The 19791-nt window shown below is 31.5% G+C and overlaps 1 protein-coding gene across 4 annotated transcripts in view; it reads left to right on the forward strand.

Moving 5' to 3' along the window:
• Positions 1–19791, forward strand: part of LOC143069780 (uncharacterized) — a 76697-nt gene that overhangs the window by 50892 nt on the left and 6014 nt on the right. For all 4 annotated transcript variants that reach the window (XM_076244558.1, XM_076244559.1, XM_076244560.1 and 1 more), the window contains 11 exons: positions 6120–6847; positions 11425–11525; positions 11883–11999; positions 12569–12719; positions 13150–13350; positions 13991–14107; positions 15102–15197; positions 16914–17043; positions 17353–17507; positions 18598–18621; positions 19041–19097. In XM_076244558.1, coding sequence (XP_076100673.1) covers positions 6120–6847; positions 11425–11525; positions 11883–11999; positions 12569–12719; positions 13150–13350; positions 13991–14107; positions 15102–15197; positions 16914–17043; positions 17353–17507; positions 18598–18621; positions 19041–19097 — 1877 coding nt within the window. The remainder of the gene's footprint in view (positions 1–6119; positions 6848–11424; positions 11526–11882; positions 12000–12568; positions 12720–13149; positions 13351–13990; positions 14108–15101; positions 15198–16913; positions 17044–17352; positions 17508–18597; positions 18622–19040; positions 19098–19791) is intronic.

Raw genomic sequence — 19791 nt, forward strand, 5'->3', positions numbered from 1 at the left:
CGAGTCCGTGCATTTACGCATGAACTGTTCTACCTAAGCTTCCCAAATTTTAATATGTTGTTACTGACAACTAAATGAAGGTCAAGTTCAATAATGACGATTTTGACTTTTACCGTTCAGGAGTTATGGTTCTTGAAAGATTGAAAAATGGAGTTTCCAGTCGTGTCCGTGCATTTACACATGAACTGTTCTACCTAAGCTTCCCAAATTTTAATATGTTGTTACTGATGACAAAATGGAGGTCAAGTTTGATAATGACGATTTTGACTTTTACCGTTCAGGAGTTATGGTTCTTGAAAGATTGAAAAATGGTGTTTCCAGTCGTGTCCGTGCATTTACGCATGAACTGTTTTACCAAAGCTTCCCAAATTTTAATATGTTGTTACTGATGACAAAATAAAGGTCAAGTTCAATAATGACGATTGCGACTTTTACCGTTCAGGAGTTATGGTTCTTGAAAGATTGAAAAATGGTGTTTCCAGTCGTGTCCGTGCATTTTCTCATGAACCATTCAACCAAAGCTTTTGAAATTTTTATATGTTGTTACTGATGGCAAATTAGAGGTCAAGTTCAATAATGACGATTTTGACTTTTACCGTTCAGGAGTTATGGTTCTTGAAAGATTGTGAAATGGCGTTTCCATTCACGTTGTTGCATTTACTCATGAACCATTCAATCTAAGCTTTTCAAATTTTAAGATGTTGATACTGATGACAAAATGGAGGTCAAATTTGATATTGACGATTTTCACTTTCACCATTCATCAGTAATGGTTCTTGTGATATTGCCAGGACACAAATAAATATTAATAAATCCGGTTTGCTGTCGTTGTGACAGCCTCTTGTTAAGTGATGAGACTAAAAATCTGGAGAGGAGGTTAGCAGAAACAAATGAGAAAGGTTTATAAATTAAAACAGTATGATCTTCACAGTAAAATTAAAATGATGGATCAAGGGGATACTAGTGATGAACATCTGTTCTGGGAAATTTTAGGGTTAATGGAGAATAAATGCAGCAATAAATTATATATGAATTATGTGAAGGTGTAAATTTCTTGACTTTGTTAAAGTTAAAGTATATTGATTTTAACTAAGTTGATTATGATTTTGGGAGCCTGAAGAAAATTGAATTGACATGTTCATTATAGTTTTACTTCTGGTTAAATCAGTAGAAAATTAAAATATAATAAGGAATGCATTATAAACTTAGCTTTTTTAACCTTGTGAATACAGTAGATACCAGTGACCCATTTATTCTATATAATTTAACAACTGGATTGAATGTTTGAATAAAAGGATATGTGGAACTTATCAATGAGACAGCAATGCAACAACACAAACAGACAAATATATATATATAGACTTCAATATCTAAGGTCCTTTTATTGCAATAGGATCCATGTAGGCTGCAACCCTGTGTTGTTCCTCAACTCTAATATAGATAATAGACATAGATTTTATAAAAACATTTCCTTATTAAGTCACATGATTTTAAACTCATGTCCTCATTTTATTTTGGTTTATGAATTCCAAACTTGTGATGAATTAAACAATGAAGGCCATTAAAGCTGTCAAATATTTATGTTTGTGACATAATGTTAATGAACATAACACTTCATAAATTTCATGGATTCAACATGCTTTTCTTGATTTTATAATACATTCATCAGGATTGCTCAGACCTAAAAAATTTGACAGCCAAGGAGGTATTGATATCTAAGAACTTGAGGACTGACTGCAATAACAAAACAGCAGTAAATTATTATTTGATCCTGGCAATTAAATATGTTTTTTGGAATTTAGCCTGAATACTAGTCTAGTACTGGCTTGCTTGTCATATTATTTGAATTGAATAAAAAGATGAAATGTTTCAAAGAAAATTGACTGTCTCTTTCAAGGCCTTTGATTGTTTTACTTCAATAAGAACTTTCACAAGATCCTAAATTGAGCAGTCTCTAAACAGTCTTTGACTTCAGTCCCTATAGTAATAATGGGTATAAAAAAAAATGAAAACAACACCCATTTTAAATTTCATACGTCTGCAGCGCTTTTCTGTATTTACCTTTATCAGAAACGCTTAAAGATGAATATTTGAAAGCCAAGGATTTACATAAGGACCGAAAACATTGAAGAGCTATAAACCAAAAAGGACCTAAAAAATCATAGATATCATGTATATAGAATGCAGTTAAGTCTCTAGGGAAAACTAGTTTAAATCATTTAAATTGTATTGTAGTGTTTACTTATTTAAAAATCTATTTATCTATTTTATTCTTAAAGTTCATAATCTTGTCCAATAAAAATTGTTAAAGTTGATAGTTTTTAATCAAATAATCAATAGGTGGGTTAATTGAAAAGCCAATAAAAATCTTGTACAACATAGACAACAACATAGACACACTTAAAAAGTCCTGTCCTAAATCAGCAACCTCCTTGTGTCATAATGTGTTTTGTTCTATTAAAGAACTTTTGGTAGTCTTTATAATTTTTTGTTTTCAAATAATTGTCAAAAATACTTGACTTTTGCTTCGATGAAACAAATATGTTGACCTATAATGTCTTTTGTGTGGTCTCTTTTGGTGTATACCCCTCATTCTTTACTACTAGTAGGTAATTAAGGTACACATATATATATTAGAATAAAAAGAGAATCTGCACTGGCTTTATAAAGTGTTAAACAGACACAATTATTTTCTCAAGTAAATGTTAATAAGATACAAAATGCTGGCAGAGTTTGCATTATATATATATAAACTGACATTTTTAGAAGTCTAAAATGTGAATATTTGCATATAGGATTTTAATTGATGACTGTTCCGGAAATGCCATATGACCAGTATGTCAATCAAATGATGACAGTATTTGTTTTGCTGCTTTAAAGTGGTTACTAGTATTAGATGCAATGAATGTTTGCACAGATATAGCTTTACTTTCTTTGACCCATGGATGTCTTTTGGTTTGCTGTTCAGTCTATGACATCATACCCATCTTTTATGCATTCACTCTAGGAGTCCATATTATATTGCATTCACCTTGTTCTTCTGTCTGTTCATCCTACAACTCTTTCTGTCACACATTTCTACTGAATATAATCACTCCATATTTAGTCAGACACAGTGGTGAGTTGTAATGTGTGAGCCCTTTTCAAATTTGTCAGCAGCCAACTTCCTGTGTTCAGATACCATTAATCACGAGTGTAAATGTGCATTCTTGTCAATCTGCTGTAGTAGACTTATCTGCATTTAAAACGCCCATAGGCGGATCCAGGGGGGCCTGGGCCCCCCTTTCATGGGAAAAATTTGGTTGATTATATAGGGAATCATTGAAGCATGACTGGAGAGGCCCCTTTTAGGTCAGTCAGCGGGCCCCTCTTAGGAAAAGTTCTGGATTCGCCACTGACGCCCTATATTTCAATGATGCGGTCAACCGTTCTTTTATCTGTTCTGCTTTTTGGTCTATGATAGTGTCACTGTCTTGCTACTAAACAGGTCAATGTATAAATGTTACAATTCATGAATTTGGAAGTATTGGTGTTGAGGTCACAATATTCCTTTAAATATTCTGAAAAATATAACAATTGTTTTGGTAATTATTGTTCAAGCTTTTTTTAAAACTATAAATATTTCTTCAAGGAGGTAAGAATTCTTTGTGACAAATGTCAAGGTCACATGTACTATTAAAAATCTCCTTATATTTTTAGCTCACCTGGCCCGAAGGGCCAAGTGAGCTTTTCCCATCACTTTGCGTCCGGCGTCCGGCGTCCGTCGTCGTCCGTCGTCGTTAACTTTTACAAAAATCTTCTCCTCTGAAACTACTGGGCCAAATTGAACCAAACTTGGCCACAATCATCATTGGGGTATCTAGTTTTAAAAATGTGTGGCGTGACCCGGTCAACCAACCAAGATGGCCGCCACGGCTAAAAATAGAACATAGGGGTAAAATGCAGTTTTTGGCTTATAACTCAAAAACCAAAGCATTTAGAGGAAATCTGACATGGGGTAAATATGTTTACTAGGTCAAGATCTATCTGCCCTGAAATTTTCAGATGAATCGGTCAACCCGTTGTTGGCTTGCTGCCCCTGAATTGGTCATTTTGAGGAAATTTTGCTGTTTTTTGGTTATTATCTTGAATATTATTATAGATAGAGATAAACTGTAAACTGCAATAATGTTCGGCAAAGTTAGATTTACAAATAAGTCAACATGACCGAAATGGTCAGTTGACCCCTTTAGGAGTTATTGCCCTTTATAGTCAATTTTTAACCATTTTTCATAAATATAAGTAATCTTTTACAAAAATCTTCTCCTCTGAAACTACTGGGCCAAATTAATCCAAACTTGGCCACAATTATCTTTGGGGTATCTTGTTTAAAAAATGTGTGGCGTGACCCGGTCAACCAACCAAGATGGCCGCCACGGATAAAAATAGAACATAGGGGTAAAATGCAGTTTTTGGCTTATAACTCAAAAAACAAAGCATTTAGAAGAAATCTGATGTGGGGTAAAAATGTTTATCAGGTCAAGATCTATCTGCCCTGAAATTTTCAGATGAATCGGTCAACCTGTTGTTGGGTTGCTGCCCCTGAATTGGTAATTTTGAGGAAATTTTTGCCGTTTTTGGTTATTATCTTGAATATTATTATAGATAGAGATAACTGTAAACAGGAATAATGTTCAGCAAAGTTAGATTTACAAATAAGTCAACATGACCGAAATGGTCAGTTGACCCCTTAAGGAGTTATTGCCCTTTATAGTCAATTTTTAACTATTTTTCATAAATCTAAGTAATCTTTTACAAAAATCTTCTCCTCTGAAACTAATGGGCCAAATTAATGCAAAGTTGGCCACAATCATCTTTGGGGTATCTAGTTTAAAAAATGTGTGGCATGACCTGGTCAACCAACCAAGATGGCCGCCACGGCTAAAAATAGAACATAGGGGTAAAATGCAGTTTTTGGCTTATAACTCAAAAACCAAAACATTTAGAGGAAATCTGACATGGAGTAAAAATGTTTATCAGGTCAAGATCTATCTGCCCTGAAATTTTCAGATGAATCAGTCAACCTGTTGTTGGGTTGCTGCCCCTGAATTGGTAATTTTGAGGAAATTTTGCTGTTTTTGGTTATTATCTTGAATATTATTATAGATAGAGATAAACTGTAAACAGCAATAATGTTCATCAAAGTAAGATTTACAAATAAGTCAACATGACCGAAATGGTCAGTTGACCCCTTTAGGAGTTATTGCCCTTTATAGTCAATTTTTAACCATTTTTCGTAAATCTTAGTTGTCTTTTACAAAAATCTTCTCCTCTGAAACTACTGGGCCAAATTAATTCAAACCTGGCCACAATCATCTTTGAGGTACCTTGTTTGAAAAATGTGTCCGATGACCTGGCCATCCAACCAAGATGGCCACCACGGCTAAAAATAGAACAGGGTAAAATGTAGTTTTTTGCTTATAACTCTGAAACCCAAATCATTTAGAGGAAATCTGACAAGGAGTTAAATTGTTAATCAAGTCAATATATATCTGCCCTGAAATATTCAAATGAATAGGACAACCGGTTATTGGGTTGCTGCCCTCCAATTGGTAATTTTTAAAGAAATTTTGCTGTTTTTGGTTATTATATTGAATACTATTATAGATAGCGATAAACTGTAAACAGCGATAATGTTCATCAAAGTAAGATCTACAAATAAGTCCACATGACCTAAATGGTCAATTGACCCCATAAGGAGTTATTGCCCTTTATAGTCAATTTTTAACAATTTTCATTAATTTGGTAAATTTATGTAAATTTTTACCAAATATTTTTCTCTGTTACTAATGAGCAAAGTTCATTATAGATATAATTGTAAGAAGCAAGAATGTTCAGTAAAGTAAGAACTTCAAACACATCACCATCACCAAAATACAATTTTGTCATGAATCCATTTGTGTCCTTTGTTTAATATGCACATAGACCAAGGTGAGCGACACAGGCTCTTTCAAGAGCCTCTAGTTAGGTTTATCAGCAGAACTTGCACCTTCTCTTATGTCGATATAGGACAGAATTGCTGTCAAGATTTACAGTGGAATTACATGTTATTTATTTATACATTCTCTTTATATTTTCAGGTTCATCACTAGAACTTGCGCCAGCTCTTTTATCAATATATGACAGTATTGCTGCCAGAACAAATGGTGGAATTACACGTAGTATTACTAATGGAAATAATCAAAACAAGAAAATCGCTACAGACAATCAGAGTTCTGCTGTAAATGTGGATGATAATGATGAAAGTGTGGATAATCTCTGCAAAATGGCATCCACCTCATCAATTGTCAGTGTGGATCAGGATTGTAAGAAACGACCATTAAGTATTAGCTCAATGTCATCCTCATCTTCATCATCGTTAACACGCCATACACGTAAACGACCAAACTTAACTCCATTTGATCAAAGATCTTCAGGTGATTTTGACGATAAAATAGAATCAACCAATAATAATTTTAGTGATAGGTTGGACCATCTACTGTATATTGATGACGATGTACCAAGTGGAACGACAGATGAGGAAATGTCTGTTGATACGGATGCTGGGAGTAAATCTAGTGCAGAAACGAACTGTGAACAAGTACTTACCCCTAGTCAGTCGAAAGATAGTCTCATAACTCCATCCCGTTCAGCACAAACTGAGGAGGCATCAGAAACAAGTGTTCAGATTCAGGACAGCCCAGAACCCAGTATACAGAGACGGGACAGTACCAGTCCTCAAAAATATGTCTCCTATGTTCAAAGAGTAGTGACGGAAATCATTGAAACTGAGAGAATATACATCAACAATCTTAAGGATATATTAGAGGTAGGGTAATGCTTTGTGTTTGTATTTTAGAGCAACTAGAGGTATATAGGAGGGTTGAGATATCACAAAACATGTTTAACCCCACAGCATTTTGTGCTTATTCCAAGTCAGGAGCCTCGGCCTTTGTTAATTTTGTATGTTTTATACATTTTTGATTTTTGTTTAGTTATATGTTTTGGAGCTTTAAGAGTTTATTTATCACTGAACTAGTACTCAGTTTTGTTCAGGAACAACTGAAGCCTGCCTTCTGGTGCAAGGTGCTTGCTGTCCTTAGGCTGTTTTCTGCTTTAGTTGGGGGTTGTTTTTTGTTTCCATTCTCAATTTACTAACATATGTTTTAACTATGCATGAGGCTACAACTGAGACCCAAAAGCTAAAGGTCTGAAACTCATTTCACAAAATATAACTAGTTACAATACTTGTAAGTCATGAACATGTCATTATAATTGATGACCAACTTTTGTCTAAGATTTTTGTGAAAAGAGATGTTTATGAAGTTGTTACATTTAGATAGAAAACAATATCAGTAACGAAAGTGTATATATTATAGATGGTTTCTGTAACTGTGTCACCCTGAGCCACCTAACATTTATATACAATGTATATATAGTAGGTTAATATATAATATATGTAAATATAAGTTTCCCAGTATAGAATTTCAGACATTATTTTGATATTTTGCCAGTATAAATCTCTCCATGACATGAACCCATTTATTTTATGTAAATATTGACCTATTATGTAATCAAATGTAATTGATTTTACCCAAAATGTCTTTGTTGTTATAGGTGGCAAATGATTTAAAAAAAACTTTACAGTTATATAAGAACATGATGTACCCACTAAGATTAGTGACTTTAACTTGATAAGGAAATTTTTACTTTTAATGAGAAAGTTTGAAGGAACATCTTTACTTTTTAGAAGAAATGTTGAAGGAATTTTTTACTTTCTTAGGAGAAAATTTGCAGGATATTTTTACTTTTTTAGGAGAATATTTGAAGGATATTTTTACTTTTTAAGAGAAAGTTTGAAGGAACATCTTTACTTTTTAGAAGAAATGTTGAAGGAATTTTTTACTTTCTTAGGAGAAAATTTGAAGGATATTTTTACTTTTTAAGAGAAAGGTTGAGATTTTTTGTAATTTTAAATTATATCTAGTAAACCTTTGTGTAGAATTGATATCAGACTGCATCATAAATACATCTCCTAGTTAGTCAGTCAAAAACAGTACATTATTGTAAAATTGTTTGTAAAATGCTAGCAATCTCACCATAGATGTTAACAAAATAGCAAGGCTGATTTAGGTATCAATCTGTAATAAAAGATGGTCAACACAGAGCAAATAATATAAATAATTGATATGAGTCTTGTCATTAATGAGATTTAAGTTAATCTCACAGTTGATCTGTTAAAAAATTATTTTAAAACCATTTCTAATATGCTGAATATATAATAATCTGCATTGAAGTCAAACCACATGATATATAGATATAAGAAGATGTGGTATGAGTGCAAATGAGACAACTCTCTATCCAAGTCACAATTTGTAAAAGTAAACCATTATAGGTCAAAGTGTGGTCTTCAACACAGAGCCTTGGCTCACACTGAACATCATTCTATAAAGGGTCCTATACTATAAATACTTAAAATATAATACAAGAATTATCAAATGGTTGCTCCTTTTAAAATATAAATTAGAGATGTCTGTCATCAGAAGTAATACTTACACACATGCAGTTTTAAATTAAACCTTGGGGAAGATATTGTTATTCAAGATTTAAGTTTTAGTTGATGTTTAATTAAGAATTGAAGGCTTCTTTTTGTAATTTTATTTGGATTTAAAAGCATTGATCAAAGCATATTTTCTAGAAGCTTCATACTAAAAATGAGTGCAACTAGATCAAAGCTTTAACAGTCATATAAAATTACATAAGGAAGCATTTAATTCTTATAATTACTTTTATATGCCACAACATTAAAATTACACAAGTTTTTCATTTGTTTTCTTTCATTTATTTACCTTCACATTATAGTGACCTTGTCATGATAAGCATGTTCATTTATGAATATTGAATTTTATTTAGAAGTACTGTGAGTGAGTGAGTGAGTTTGATTTTGGAATGCCTCACAATTGCTTATATTTTTCCAATCAAAAGTACAAATTCTAAGGAAACATACATGTAATGTTATTATTAGAGGGGTAGATATAAAAGAATTAAAAGAGAAAATAGAATATGTAAACATTGTAATATAAATGCGGTTGAAGATGAAACCCACTTTTTCTTAAAATGTAAAATTAATAAATCTTTACGTAATCAGCTTCAAAAAGATATAAATAATATATGTCCAGAATACTTTAAATTGTCATAATATAATAATCTTTATTCTCATAAACCATAAGGTACATGGTACAGAGATATACATACATATAGCAATGAAAACAAACTTATTTATAATAACAACTTATACACAAACATACATACACACAGGCATACACTAACTATCGTTAAATACACACATACACATATATCAGTATGTACAGAATATACAAAATGGGGGTTATGTTATTGCCTAGAGAACAAATGATTTATTTATTTGGCGTATAAATCTACATAGTTTTTCTAATTTAAATTTGTTAGTACAAACTCATTATTTCTTTGAATTTCAAAATATTTGGCTTTTGCCACAAATTTTTATCAATTAGTTTTTTTCTGTTATTTTCAAATAATTTACATTCCAGAATATAATGATATTCGTCACCAATACAGTTATTATTACATTTCAAACATTTTCTATTTTCCCTTTCTATACCATTCCACCGTCCTGTTTCTATAGGAAGTCTATGATTTGTGGTTCTAAACCTGCACAGCGTATAGATATCTTTATCTTCCAATATATTTAAAAAACATTCAAACTGAAATGTCTCCTTAAATAATCTATAATTTATAGATTTTGGTGAAACAGATAGATTACAATTAATTCTATCTTCATTTAATATTAATGCAGCTTACTGTTCCATTTATTAAAAAGTCATTTGCACTGAGGGGAGTGGACACAACGCCTGCATAAATATAACTGTTTTACCACTTTATATATGATGTTCAATATGTTTAATTTTTCCATTGTGTATATTGTATTCTATTGTTTGTATATGCCTTCAACCCCCAGGGGTATAAATGTGCATTTCATAAATAAATGAATTATTAAAGAGAAATGCAGGAATTAAATAATTGAAGCACAGTAATGCTAGTTTCTGTACGGAACCTGTAAAAGGGTATTTTCCTGATATTGATATGATACCGGTACTTTTAAATAGGGACCTTTAAGATATGGACATGGATCTCTATCCCCTTTCTTTGTGTCACCTTTTGTCTAGACCTAACACATAATATTACCCGTACTAATTTACAATCTCTTTATCATTCAAGTGATTTTATTGCAGTATTGTAAAATCACACTAGATTCAGACAAAATATTTCTATTGTAACACCTCAAGTGTTGACATAGACTAGGGGTGTGACATGGGTCACATTTAATCTCAATATTCTGCAGAATGACACACTATGGTTTTGGTTAGGAAAAGCATTGATCAGATATTGGTAAAAATAGGTGTGTTTATTTGACAAAGGCCATCATAGTTTACGCTACATTTGGAAACTATAGTGTTTATCTTATTAGGTCTTTAAAATTCATATATTTGATGTTTTATAGGATCATCAATGCACTTCCTCAGAAATTCTTTATCAATGATTAAAAATTATTTATATCTCCTTTTCATAGACATTTATGTAAACAGGTGTGAATCCAGGGTTTTGGAAAAAGGGGGTTTCCTTGGCATTAGCCAACATTTGAAGTGAAGCGTAAAAAGTTGATGCATTTATCCAAAAAAGAAACTTCATAACAAAAACCCCCTCATCTCGTTTAAATCTCTTCTGGTTTGTGTTTCTGAGGTTATTCCATAGATTTTTGTGTGGACTAATACTCTAGAGAATTGCTGAAGATTTTTCTATAAAAAATAACTTTAAAAGAGAATTGTTACATTTTATCCATTGCTAATATTTACATTATGAAAAACATGTATTACATTCTGAATTAACAATGAGTATGAACCTAGGATGTGGAAACAATGAGTTTCAAACTGCCACTTAATACCCATGTTTATAATGATATTATTGTTTAAAGAATACACCCAATCTAAATATAGTACTCTTCCTTATATTAACAAGCCAAAGTACCGGCATGTTTGCTGAGAGAAGCAAGGCATTTGCAATTTTCTGTTATGTTTGCTGATCTCTGCTTCAGTCTGTTAATCCCTCCTCTATGTGGATAAAGATTTGCGGTAACATTACTGTAAAATTTAGCACAGATGCCAAAAATTGAACATGGGAATGTAATATTGCCAGCCATCATGGTATTTGATAGACATGTATACATAATTTTATATTTTTCATTTTTTTTTTACAGTTGAAGACCAATAGGGCAGTTAGTAACCTTAAATACTGACATTTGTATTTCCATGCATTAATTTGGGATTCATCAAAAGCTCTCCAAATATATGTGACATTTTGTATTTTCAGGGTTATATGGGATTTATCAGGAATTCTCCAGAATTGAAGATTTCTGAGGACCATATCTCTGCACTGTTTGGTAACATTGAAGAAATCTATGATTTTGGAAAGTAAGTCTAACATGTCAAATATCAGAAAAAGGGAGATAACCTATGATTTATCTTTAGTACCAGTCAATCTTTGAATTGTATTATTTGTATGAAAAGTGTTGGGTAAACATTGACGAAAAGAGCAACCTCAAATCAAACAAAAGATAACAAATAGATATTTCCATTAGATTATCTAATAATAGACAGGTTTTCATGATATATTTTCAGCAAGCTATCGACTTCAAGTTACCAAAACTTAGACATATAAAGACAAATTTAAATGTGAGTTAAGCACTATGTAAAAAAACACTTCGACTAGCACTAGTTGAAAGTATTAGAATATTATGATGTATTAATTTTTTAATATATATTTTACAGAGATTTTTTACATGACTTGGAAATGTGTGGTGATGATCCAGTTAAAGTAGCTGAATGTTTTGTGAAGAATAATGATGGCTTTAAAATTTATGCCCAGTATTGTACTAACTATCCCAGGTATGTAAACATGAATTTAATGTGTACATGCTTGTGATACAAAATGTTTTTTGTCCAGTGGCTGATATTTCAGGAATATTCATGATGGGAACAATTTTTACTATTAATCAGTTAGTTGGGTACTTCAAAGGAGAATTGCTTGTATGAAGGACAGGAGTTGAGAGCATATTTTGAAACCACCATGGTTGATGAATCCACCGTAGTTTGAACCATGTTTGGTTTTCTTTTGATTCTCTTTACCTGAAAATTAAGTTAATATACCATAAAACATTGATTTCTCTTTTGTTAATCTCAAAAATCCTGCTTCTTTTTTGTGTGTTTTTTTTTGGTGATAAAACATTGTGCAAATTATAGAACAACATTAAGAACAGCTAAAATGTGATGTCTGAATTGAACTTTAACCAATGAACATGTAACTACAATTGAAGCAAATGTTGTTAACATGTTGAGATAAAAAAAAAAGTTGAGAATAGGGCAGTGGCCAAAAATTATTGATGTTTGATGAGCAAGTTTTTTCTTTGAAAGGATCACACTATGATAATGAAAGATTCTGTTCGTTTTTATTTCAGTGCTGTTGAAGTATTAACCATGATAATGAAGGATCCTGATTTATGTGAAATATTCAAACACCAGCAGTTGTCTCTAAACCACAATCTACCCTTAGGAGCATATTTACTTAAACCTGTTCAAAGAGTTCTTAAATATCATCTTCTTCTACAAGTAAGTACCTCTTGTAGTCTCTAAACCATAATGTATCATTGGGAGCATATTTACTTAAACCTGTCAAAAGAGTACTCAAATATCATCTTCTTCTGCTTACCTACCGTAGTCTCTAAACCACAATCTACCATTCGTAGCATATTTACTTAAACCTGTCCAAAGAGTTCTCAAATACCATCTTCTTCTACAAGTAAGTATCTCTCAGAGCAAAACATCTGATTGCTTGATCGATTGATGTTCAACATCAAATTTTACAGGCATTTAAACAATCTCAACTATCAATTTGTATGCTTTGATAAATCAATGAGAAGTTTTAAGAAACATTGGATAAAAATGTCTGATTATAAATTACCTACATAAAAAAGTAGTCACAAAAAACGTAGCCATTAAATTTTAATCTAGGTTTTATTTTTATTTTCTTATTTTGCAGAATATTCTAAAGAATTACAGTAAATCTGAGCCTGGTCATGACACCCTAACAAAAGCTATGGATCACATGACCAGTATGGCACATCATATCAACGAGATGAAACGTAAACATGAACATGCTGTACGAGTCCAGGAGATACAGAGTCAGTTAGAGGACTATGACGGGGAGGATCTTACCAGGCTTGGAGAACTTGTTTTAGAGGTTAGGCTTATTTTTATTACATTTTCATGCTCCATGGACCATGAAAGGTTTCTTAGTCTTTATTATTCCCTATGGCAATGTGGTGAAGGGAATATTAAAATACTGGACCTCTTTCTATCTGTCCATTCCGTCATACATCTGTCTTTGTTGTAAGTGTTCTCACACACTTTATATTTGCCTAGTTTTTATTTTAGTTGTTATCAATAGAAAATCAATGACCTTTGAAAAAAATTATGGTTTTCAATACTATTGACCCTATAAAATATATTGTCAATGTTTTGCTAATATAGTTATCATTATTATGACAGCTTTGACTCGAGATTTAAAAAAAAATATGTGTTTTCCTATGATACAGTTGTACAGAAGTTCTTTTATTGTAAAAGCTTAAGATTTCTTGGAAGAACTGAGCAAGAATGAAATTGTTTTCTTATTTTATTTTGAAGAATTAACTCTATGAGGATATAACACTTTCAGGCTCTTACACTAAACCTAGCCAAAATTTGCTTTGAATAAACAAATTCATAATTTGAAATATGTTATGGACATTCTTGATTTTAATCCTATGAATTGTATGCTTCTGAAAACAAAATGAGTCTATTTGACAAGAGGTTGCATTTAGTTATTATAATATCATTTTTAGGGGTCTTTTCGTATTTATGGTGCTAAAACCTCAAGACAAGTGTTCTTATTTGAGAGAGGAGTTCTTATTGGCAAGCGCAAAGAAGATGGAATGCTGCTTTGTCGGGTCATGATTCAGGTAATTTACTATTTTTACAGAGGACTTTTAAAAATTGTACTAATTCAAACGTTGCTGTTGATGGATAATTTTATGCAAACAATTCAATTGGAAAAATGTTTACAACCGGCACAAAAATTATGAAATTTGATAGTAAAGTAAGTTCGGAAAGGAATTATCTGTGATCACATATTTAGTTATGTACCAACATTTATTATCCTAACTAAACAAAGGAATCGACATATCCGACTGTTTACATACAATGCAAGGACACAACTTGATAGATAATGATGAAATTTTACACAGTTGTAAAACACTATCTGAGAATATAACATACAAACCAACATGTTTTTTGGTTTTTTTTTATGCCCCACCTAATAGTAGAGGGGCATTATGTTTTCTGGTCTGTGCGTCCGTTTGTCCGTCCGTTCGTCCGTCTGTCCCGCTTCAGGTTAAAGTTTTTGGTCAAGGTAGTTTTTAATGAAGTTGAAGTCCAATTGACTTCAAACTTGATACACATGTTCCCTATGATATGATCTTTCTAATTTTAATGCAAAATTAGAGATTTTATCCGAATTACACGGTCCACTGAACATAGAAAATGATAGTGCGAGTGGGGCATTCGTGTACTGAGGACACATTCTTGTTTTTTTGTCTTTTTTAATGCAGGCCAGCATGTTAAAGGGGAGATAATCTATTTTATTTATTTCTAAAATGCCACATATATATATATATATATATATATATATCTTGTAAATGCAACTACTTCTTATAACTAGCTTGACAGATATTGATGGATTAATTTCACAGTTGTAGAACACTGACTGAGGATGTGTTTAAAGGGATATAATCCTGGTCCAATATATGTAAGGGGAAATAACAAATGTAATTACTTCAAAATATTTCTTTGAGATCACATGTACACAGAGATTATTAAACATTTGTTAAGAATTGACATCAGTATTGCTTTTACTCTTGAAATTCTTTTCTCTATATGTTGTTCTCTCTATTACAGTGCTCTAACTTGATGTTGGTGGAGAGTATACCAAAGGAACCATTGAGTTTCCAAGTCATACCCTTCGATAACCCCAAAGGTTATATTACATTACAGGTCAGTCAAAGTAGCTATTGGTAACCAGGACAAATGTATACTATTAGGTCAGTAGTTTCAAAGTAGTTATTGGTAACCAGGACAAATGTATACTATTAGGTCAGTAGTTTAAAAGTAGTTATAGGTAACCAGGACAAATGTATACTATTTACAGGTCAGTAGTTTCAAAGAAGTTATTGGTAACCAGGACAAATGTATACTATTAGGTCAGTAGTTTAAAAGTAGTTATTGGTAACCAGGACAAATTTATACTATTTACAGGTCAGTAGTTTCAAAGTAGTTATTGGTAACCAGGACACATGTATACTATTTACAGGTCAGTAGTTTCAAAGTAGTTATTGGTAACCAGGACAAATTTATACTATTTACAGGTCAGTAGTTTCAAAGTAGTTATTGGTAACCAGGACACATGTATACTATTTACAGGTCAGTAGTTTCAAAGTAGTTATTGGTAACCAGGAGAAATGTATACTATTTACAGGTCAGTAGTTTCAAAGTAGTTATTGGTAACCAGGAGAAATGTATACTATTTACAGGTCAGTAGTTTCAAAGTAGTTTTTGGTAACCAGGAGAAATGTATACTTTTTACAGGTCAGTAGTTTCAAAGTAGTTATTGGTAACCAGGACAAATGTATACTATTTATAGGTCAGTAGTTTTTAAAGTAGTTATTGGTAACCAGGAGAAATGTATACTATTTACAGGTCAGTAGTTCCAAAGTAATTATTGGTAACCAGGACAAATGTATACTATTTACAGGTCAGTAGTTTCAAAGTAGTAATTGGTAACCAGGAGAAATGTATACTATTTACAGGTCAGTAGTTTCAAAGTAGTTATTGGTAACCAGGACACATGTATACTATTTACAGGTCAGTAGTTTCAAAGTAGTTATTGGTAACCAGGAGAAATGTATACTATTTACAGGTCAGTAGTTTCAAAGTAGTTATTGGTAACCAGGAGAAATGTATACTATTTACAGGTCAGTAGTTTCAAAGTAGTTATTGGTAACCAGGACAAATTTATACTATTTACAGGTCAGTAGTTTCAAAGTAGTTATTGGTAACCAGGACACATGTATACTATTTACAGGTCAGTAGTTTCAAAGTAGTTATTGGTAACCAGGAGAAATGTATACTATTTACAGATCAGTAGTTTCAAAGTAGTTATTGGTAACCAGGACAAATGTATACTTTTTACAGGTCAGAAGTTTCAAAGTAGTTATTGGTAACTAGGAGAAATGTATACTATTTACAGGTCAGTAGTTTCAAAGTAGTTATTGGTAACCAGGAGAAATGTATACTATTAGGTCAGTAGTTTAAAAGTAGTTACTGGTAACCAGGAGAAATGTATACTATTAACAGGTCAGTAGTTTCAAAGTAGTTATTGGAAACCAGGAGAAATGTATACTGTTTACAGGTCAGTAGTTTAAAAGTAGTTATTGGTAACCAGGAGAAATGAATACTATTTACAGGTCAGTAGTTTCAAAGTAGTTATTGGTAACCAGGACAAATGTATACTTTTTTTATAAGAAATAGCAAATTTTTATTGTGTTCTACCATTGAAATACAGAAATCTCCTTTTAAAAATTTTACCTAAAAATCAGTCATGATATTATGTGAATTTTGTATTTTAAGATAAAATTTGAATCTGATACGGATTAGCCTGAACATAAAACAAATTATTCATGATAGACATGCGTACATATTCTTATATTTTAGGCAAGAAATTTAGACACGAAGAGAAAATGGTGCCAAGAAATAAAAAGATTAATTATTGAAAGTTTTAAAGGGAAAATTCCCGAGAAGGTCAAAGGTCTTGTAATGCAACTTGGTAAAAGTCGTGAAGAAGGTAAACTTTATTTTATTAATGTTTAACATAAATTTCAATACAGAGAACATCAGAGATTAGAACTTATAAAAAGTTTGATTTAAAAAAAAAGATATACGTAAAGATCTAGACACAATTGAATATTTGGATGATATGCAAATTGCTTTGAATAGAAGAAAATTGGTATTAATTTTTATAATTCTATGCCAAAAAAGCTGGTATTGAAACATGCCTTTTATCATACTGCATAAAACATATATTGTATATGTTTGCTTCGCAAGATTCCTGTAGGATTCCTCACTATTAAAAATATATTTTAATGAATTTCAGAGGCAGCTAAGTATTCTACGGTAGATTCCCGTAGAATTTCTCACCAGACTGCCCCTGAGTACCTGGAGAGGAGGCAGAGATTGAGGAGGAAGTCAGGGACTGCTATACTGACCGATCTACTTAAACCACAGAGAGGCAAGAAAGGCCAGAGAAGGGTAAGGTCATTTAATGATGGATTGATTGCTGCTTAAGGTGGTACCTAACACTACAGGGAGATAACTCTGTAAAATCAGCTTAACGTTTTAATGACGTTGTAAAAGGAATATTAAGCTTCTCAATGATCAAAATTGGTGTTTGTCAAATTGCTAAATAACCAGTGTAATTTTTCTGACAAAACGGCTGGTTCAAAATTGTTAAATTTTTTATATTTTTGTTAAAGTGTCAAAGTAAATACTTTGTCAAAATTTTAAGCCAAATTAATTTTAGTTAAGGTGTTGGGTACCACCTTAAGGATGTACTTAGGTGAGGTTTTGGAATTCATGTCAAATGTTCAGACTCCTTGGTGTTTTTCAATACAATACAATACTAGGTAAAATATTTTGCCCCATAACACCCATTTATTTTTTCATATAAGACTTAATGGCTCATGAAAGGTTATTTACCAAAATTTTGGAAGATTCTTGATTTTCGATCTTTTGTTTTGGGACCCAAATAATACCAATGCAAATATAAGGTAAAAGTTCGATTCAACCTTTTCCAGCCCTATTTTAAATCTCAAATATCTCGAAAAGGAGGTCCATGACCTATCAAAATTTTTAGCTTATTTTTATACTTAAAGAATGCTCTACCAGCTTATAGTATCAATTTTAAATTCTTGATTTATTAATTTTCACCTAATCTCACCCAAGTACATCCTTAACGGGCAACAAAGTCTTGATGTAGGATAGCCAATGTGACTGCTATCTTACTAAGACCAAATGGCATCATAAAACAAGAAACAATACAAATATGAAGAAAATGTCCAATTTTTTATTTTTATAATTTTCAAGAATTACAACAAATACAACACATTCATACAGTAATATTTAAGCAATACATTTGAATATCTATTTATTATTTATAACAATAAACATTATTGAAAGTAAGATTATATATATAATATATATATTAAAAGAGATTAATAATGACATTAAAAAGATAATTTTACTTAAACATTTAGCATCACTGTTAAGGTATTCTGAATCTCATTTAACCAATAGTAAAGCCATTTTTTTAGCTAAAATTGCATTTTAATTGTCTTTTTAGGCAGAATCAGTGAGTCCTAGATCTGTAAGTATTATATATATATAAATTATAAAAATACACCTTACACTTATTTCTTGACTTTTTTAGTTATTCTGAAGGCTTTCAAGTGAAATATTTTATTTTTTTTAATTTTATAAAAGGACAAATGTGTACACATTGTATTTTAATTTGAATTTCCAGCTTTTTGTAACCAATACTTACAACTTTCATGCTATGGCCTGTGTTGATATTATTTTCCTAGAAAGTTATATTCAAAGTTACAAATGACAACTTTTGGTATAAAATGTGTATCAATGTAGAATGAAAGTTCAAAATTTTCTTTTTTTGCCCTGACGATAGTTTTTCTCTGACTTATGAGTTTTGAATATGCCTTTGTTATGATCCCCCTCTTTTCTTCCAAATTTTTGGACACATTTTACAGATACATTTTTTTATTATTACAGAGTCCACCTCCAGAAAGAAAAACCTTGACCCACTCTCCATCCACGCCTAGTACAAGAGTTAGTATTTCTTCTTATTCTTACATTATCTTAAATTAGTTTTAGTGTTTTTTATCAAATTTTAGTATTCACATTCAGTTTAAGTTATAAAAAAAAATATTAATACATGTGATAAAATTTATTTACTGTCGCTTTCTTAAATAAAAAAACAATTGTCTGCAAGGTTTAGAAATCAATTTGTATACATGTATTTGAAATATTTCTAAATTTTTGTCAGAAAATTATCTGAGTTATCTCCCCTACACTGATATGAAAATTTTGCAGGTTTCAGATATCGATTTGTTCTCAGACTTGTTACAGTTATTTGATTGATGGTGAGAACAAGTCCAGCATTAATTAACATGAACGTTTCTACCATGTTATGATTGTTTAAACAATTTATCCACTGTTGGCCTGTCTATTACTTAATTCTGACCATTACTCTCATAATTTTCAACAGGCTTGTGGCTTACGTTTACCTTAAAAAATTTATCAGTTCATAAGCATGATGATCATGGCTAATTTTGGTTTTGAAAAAAGGAAATAACCAGTTGAATAAATTATATTTTAACTTTTTGAATTCTTATGATTGTTCCATAAATGCATGCTGTTATTTTTCATCGGCCATTTTGAATTGTTCAAGCATCTTTACAAATGGTTATATATTTTCACAAATCAAGGTTATGGCATGAACATTTTATATTAAAATTAACAT

This window comes from Mytilus galloprovincialis, chromosome 3, assembly GCF_965363235.1.
Source record: "Mytilus galloprovincialis chromosome 3, xbMytGall1.hap1.1, whole genome shotgun sequence".
In the NCBI taxonomy this organism is placed as follows: Eukaryota; Metazoa; Mollusca; class Bivalvia; order Mytilida; family Mytilidae; genus Mytilus; species Mytilus galloprovincialis.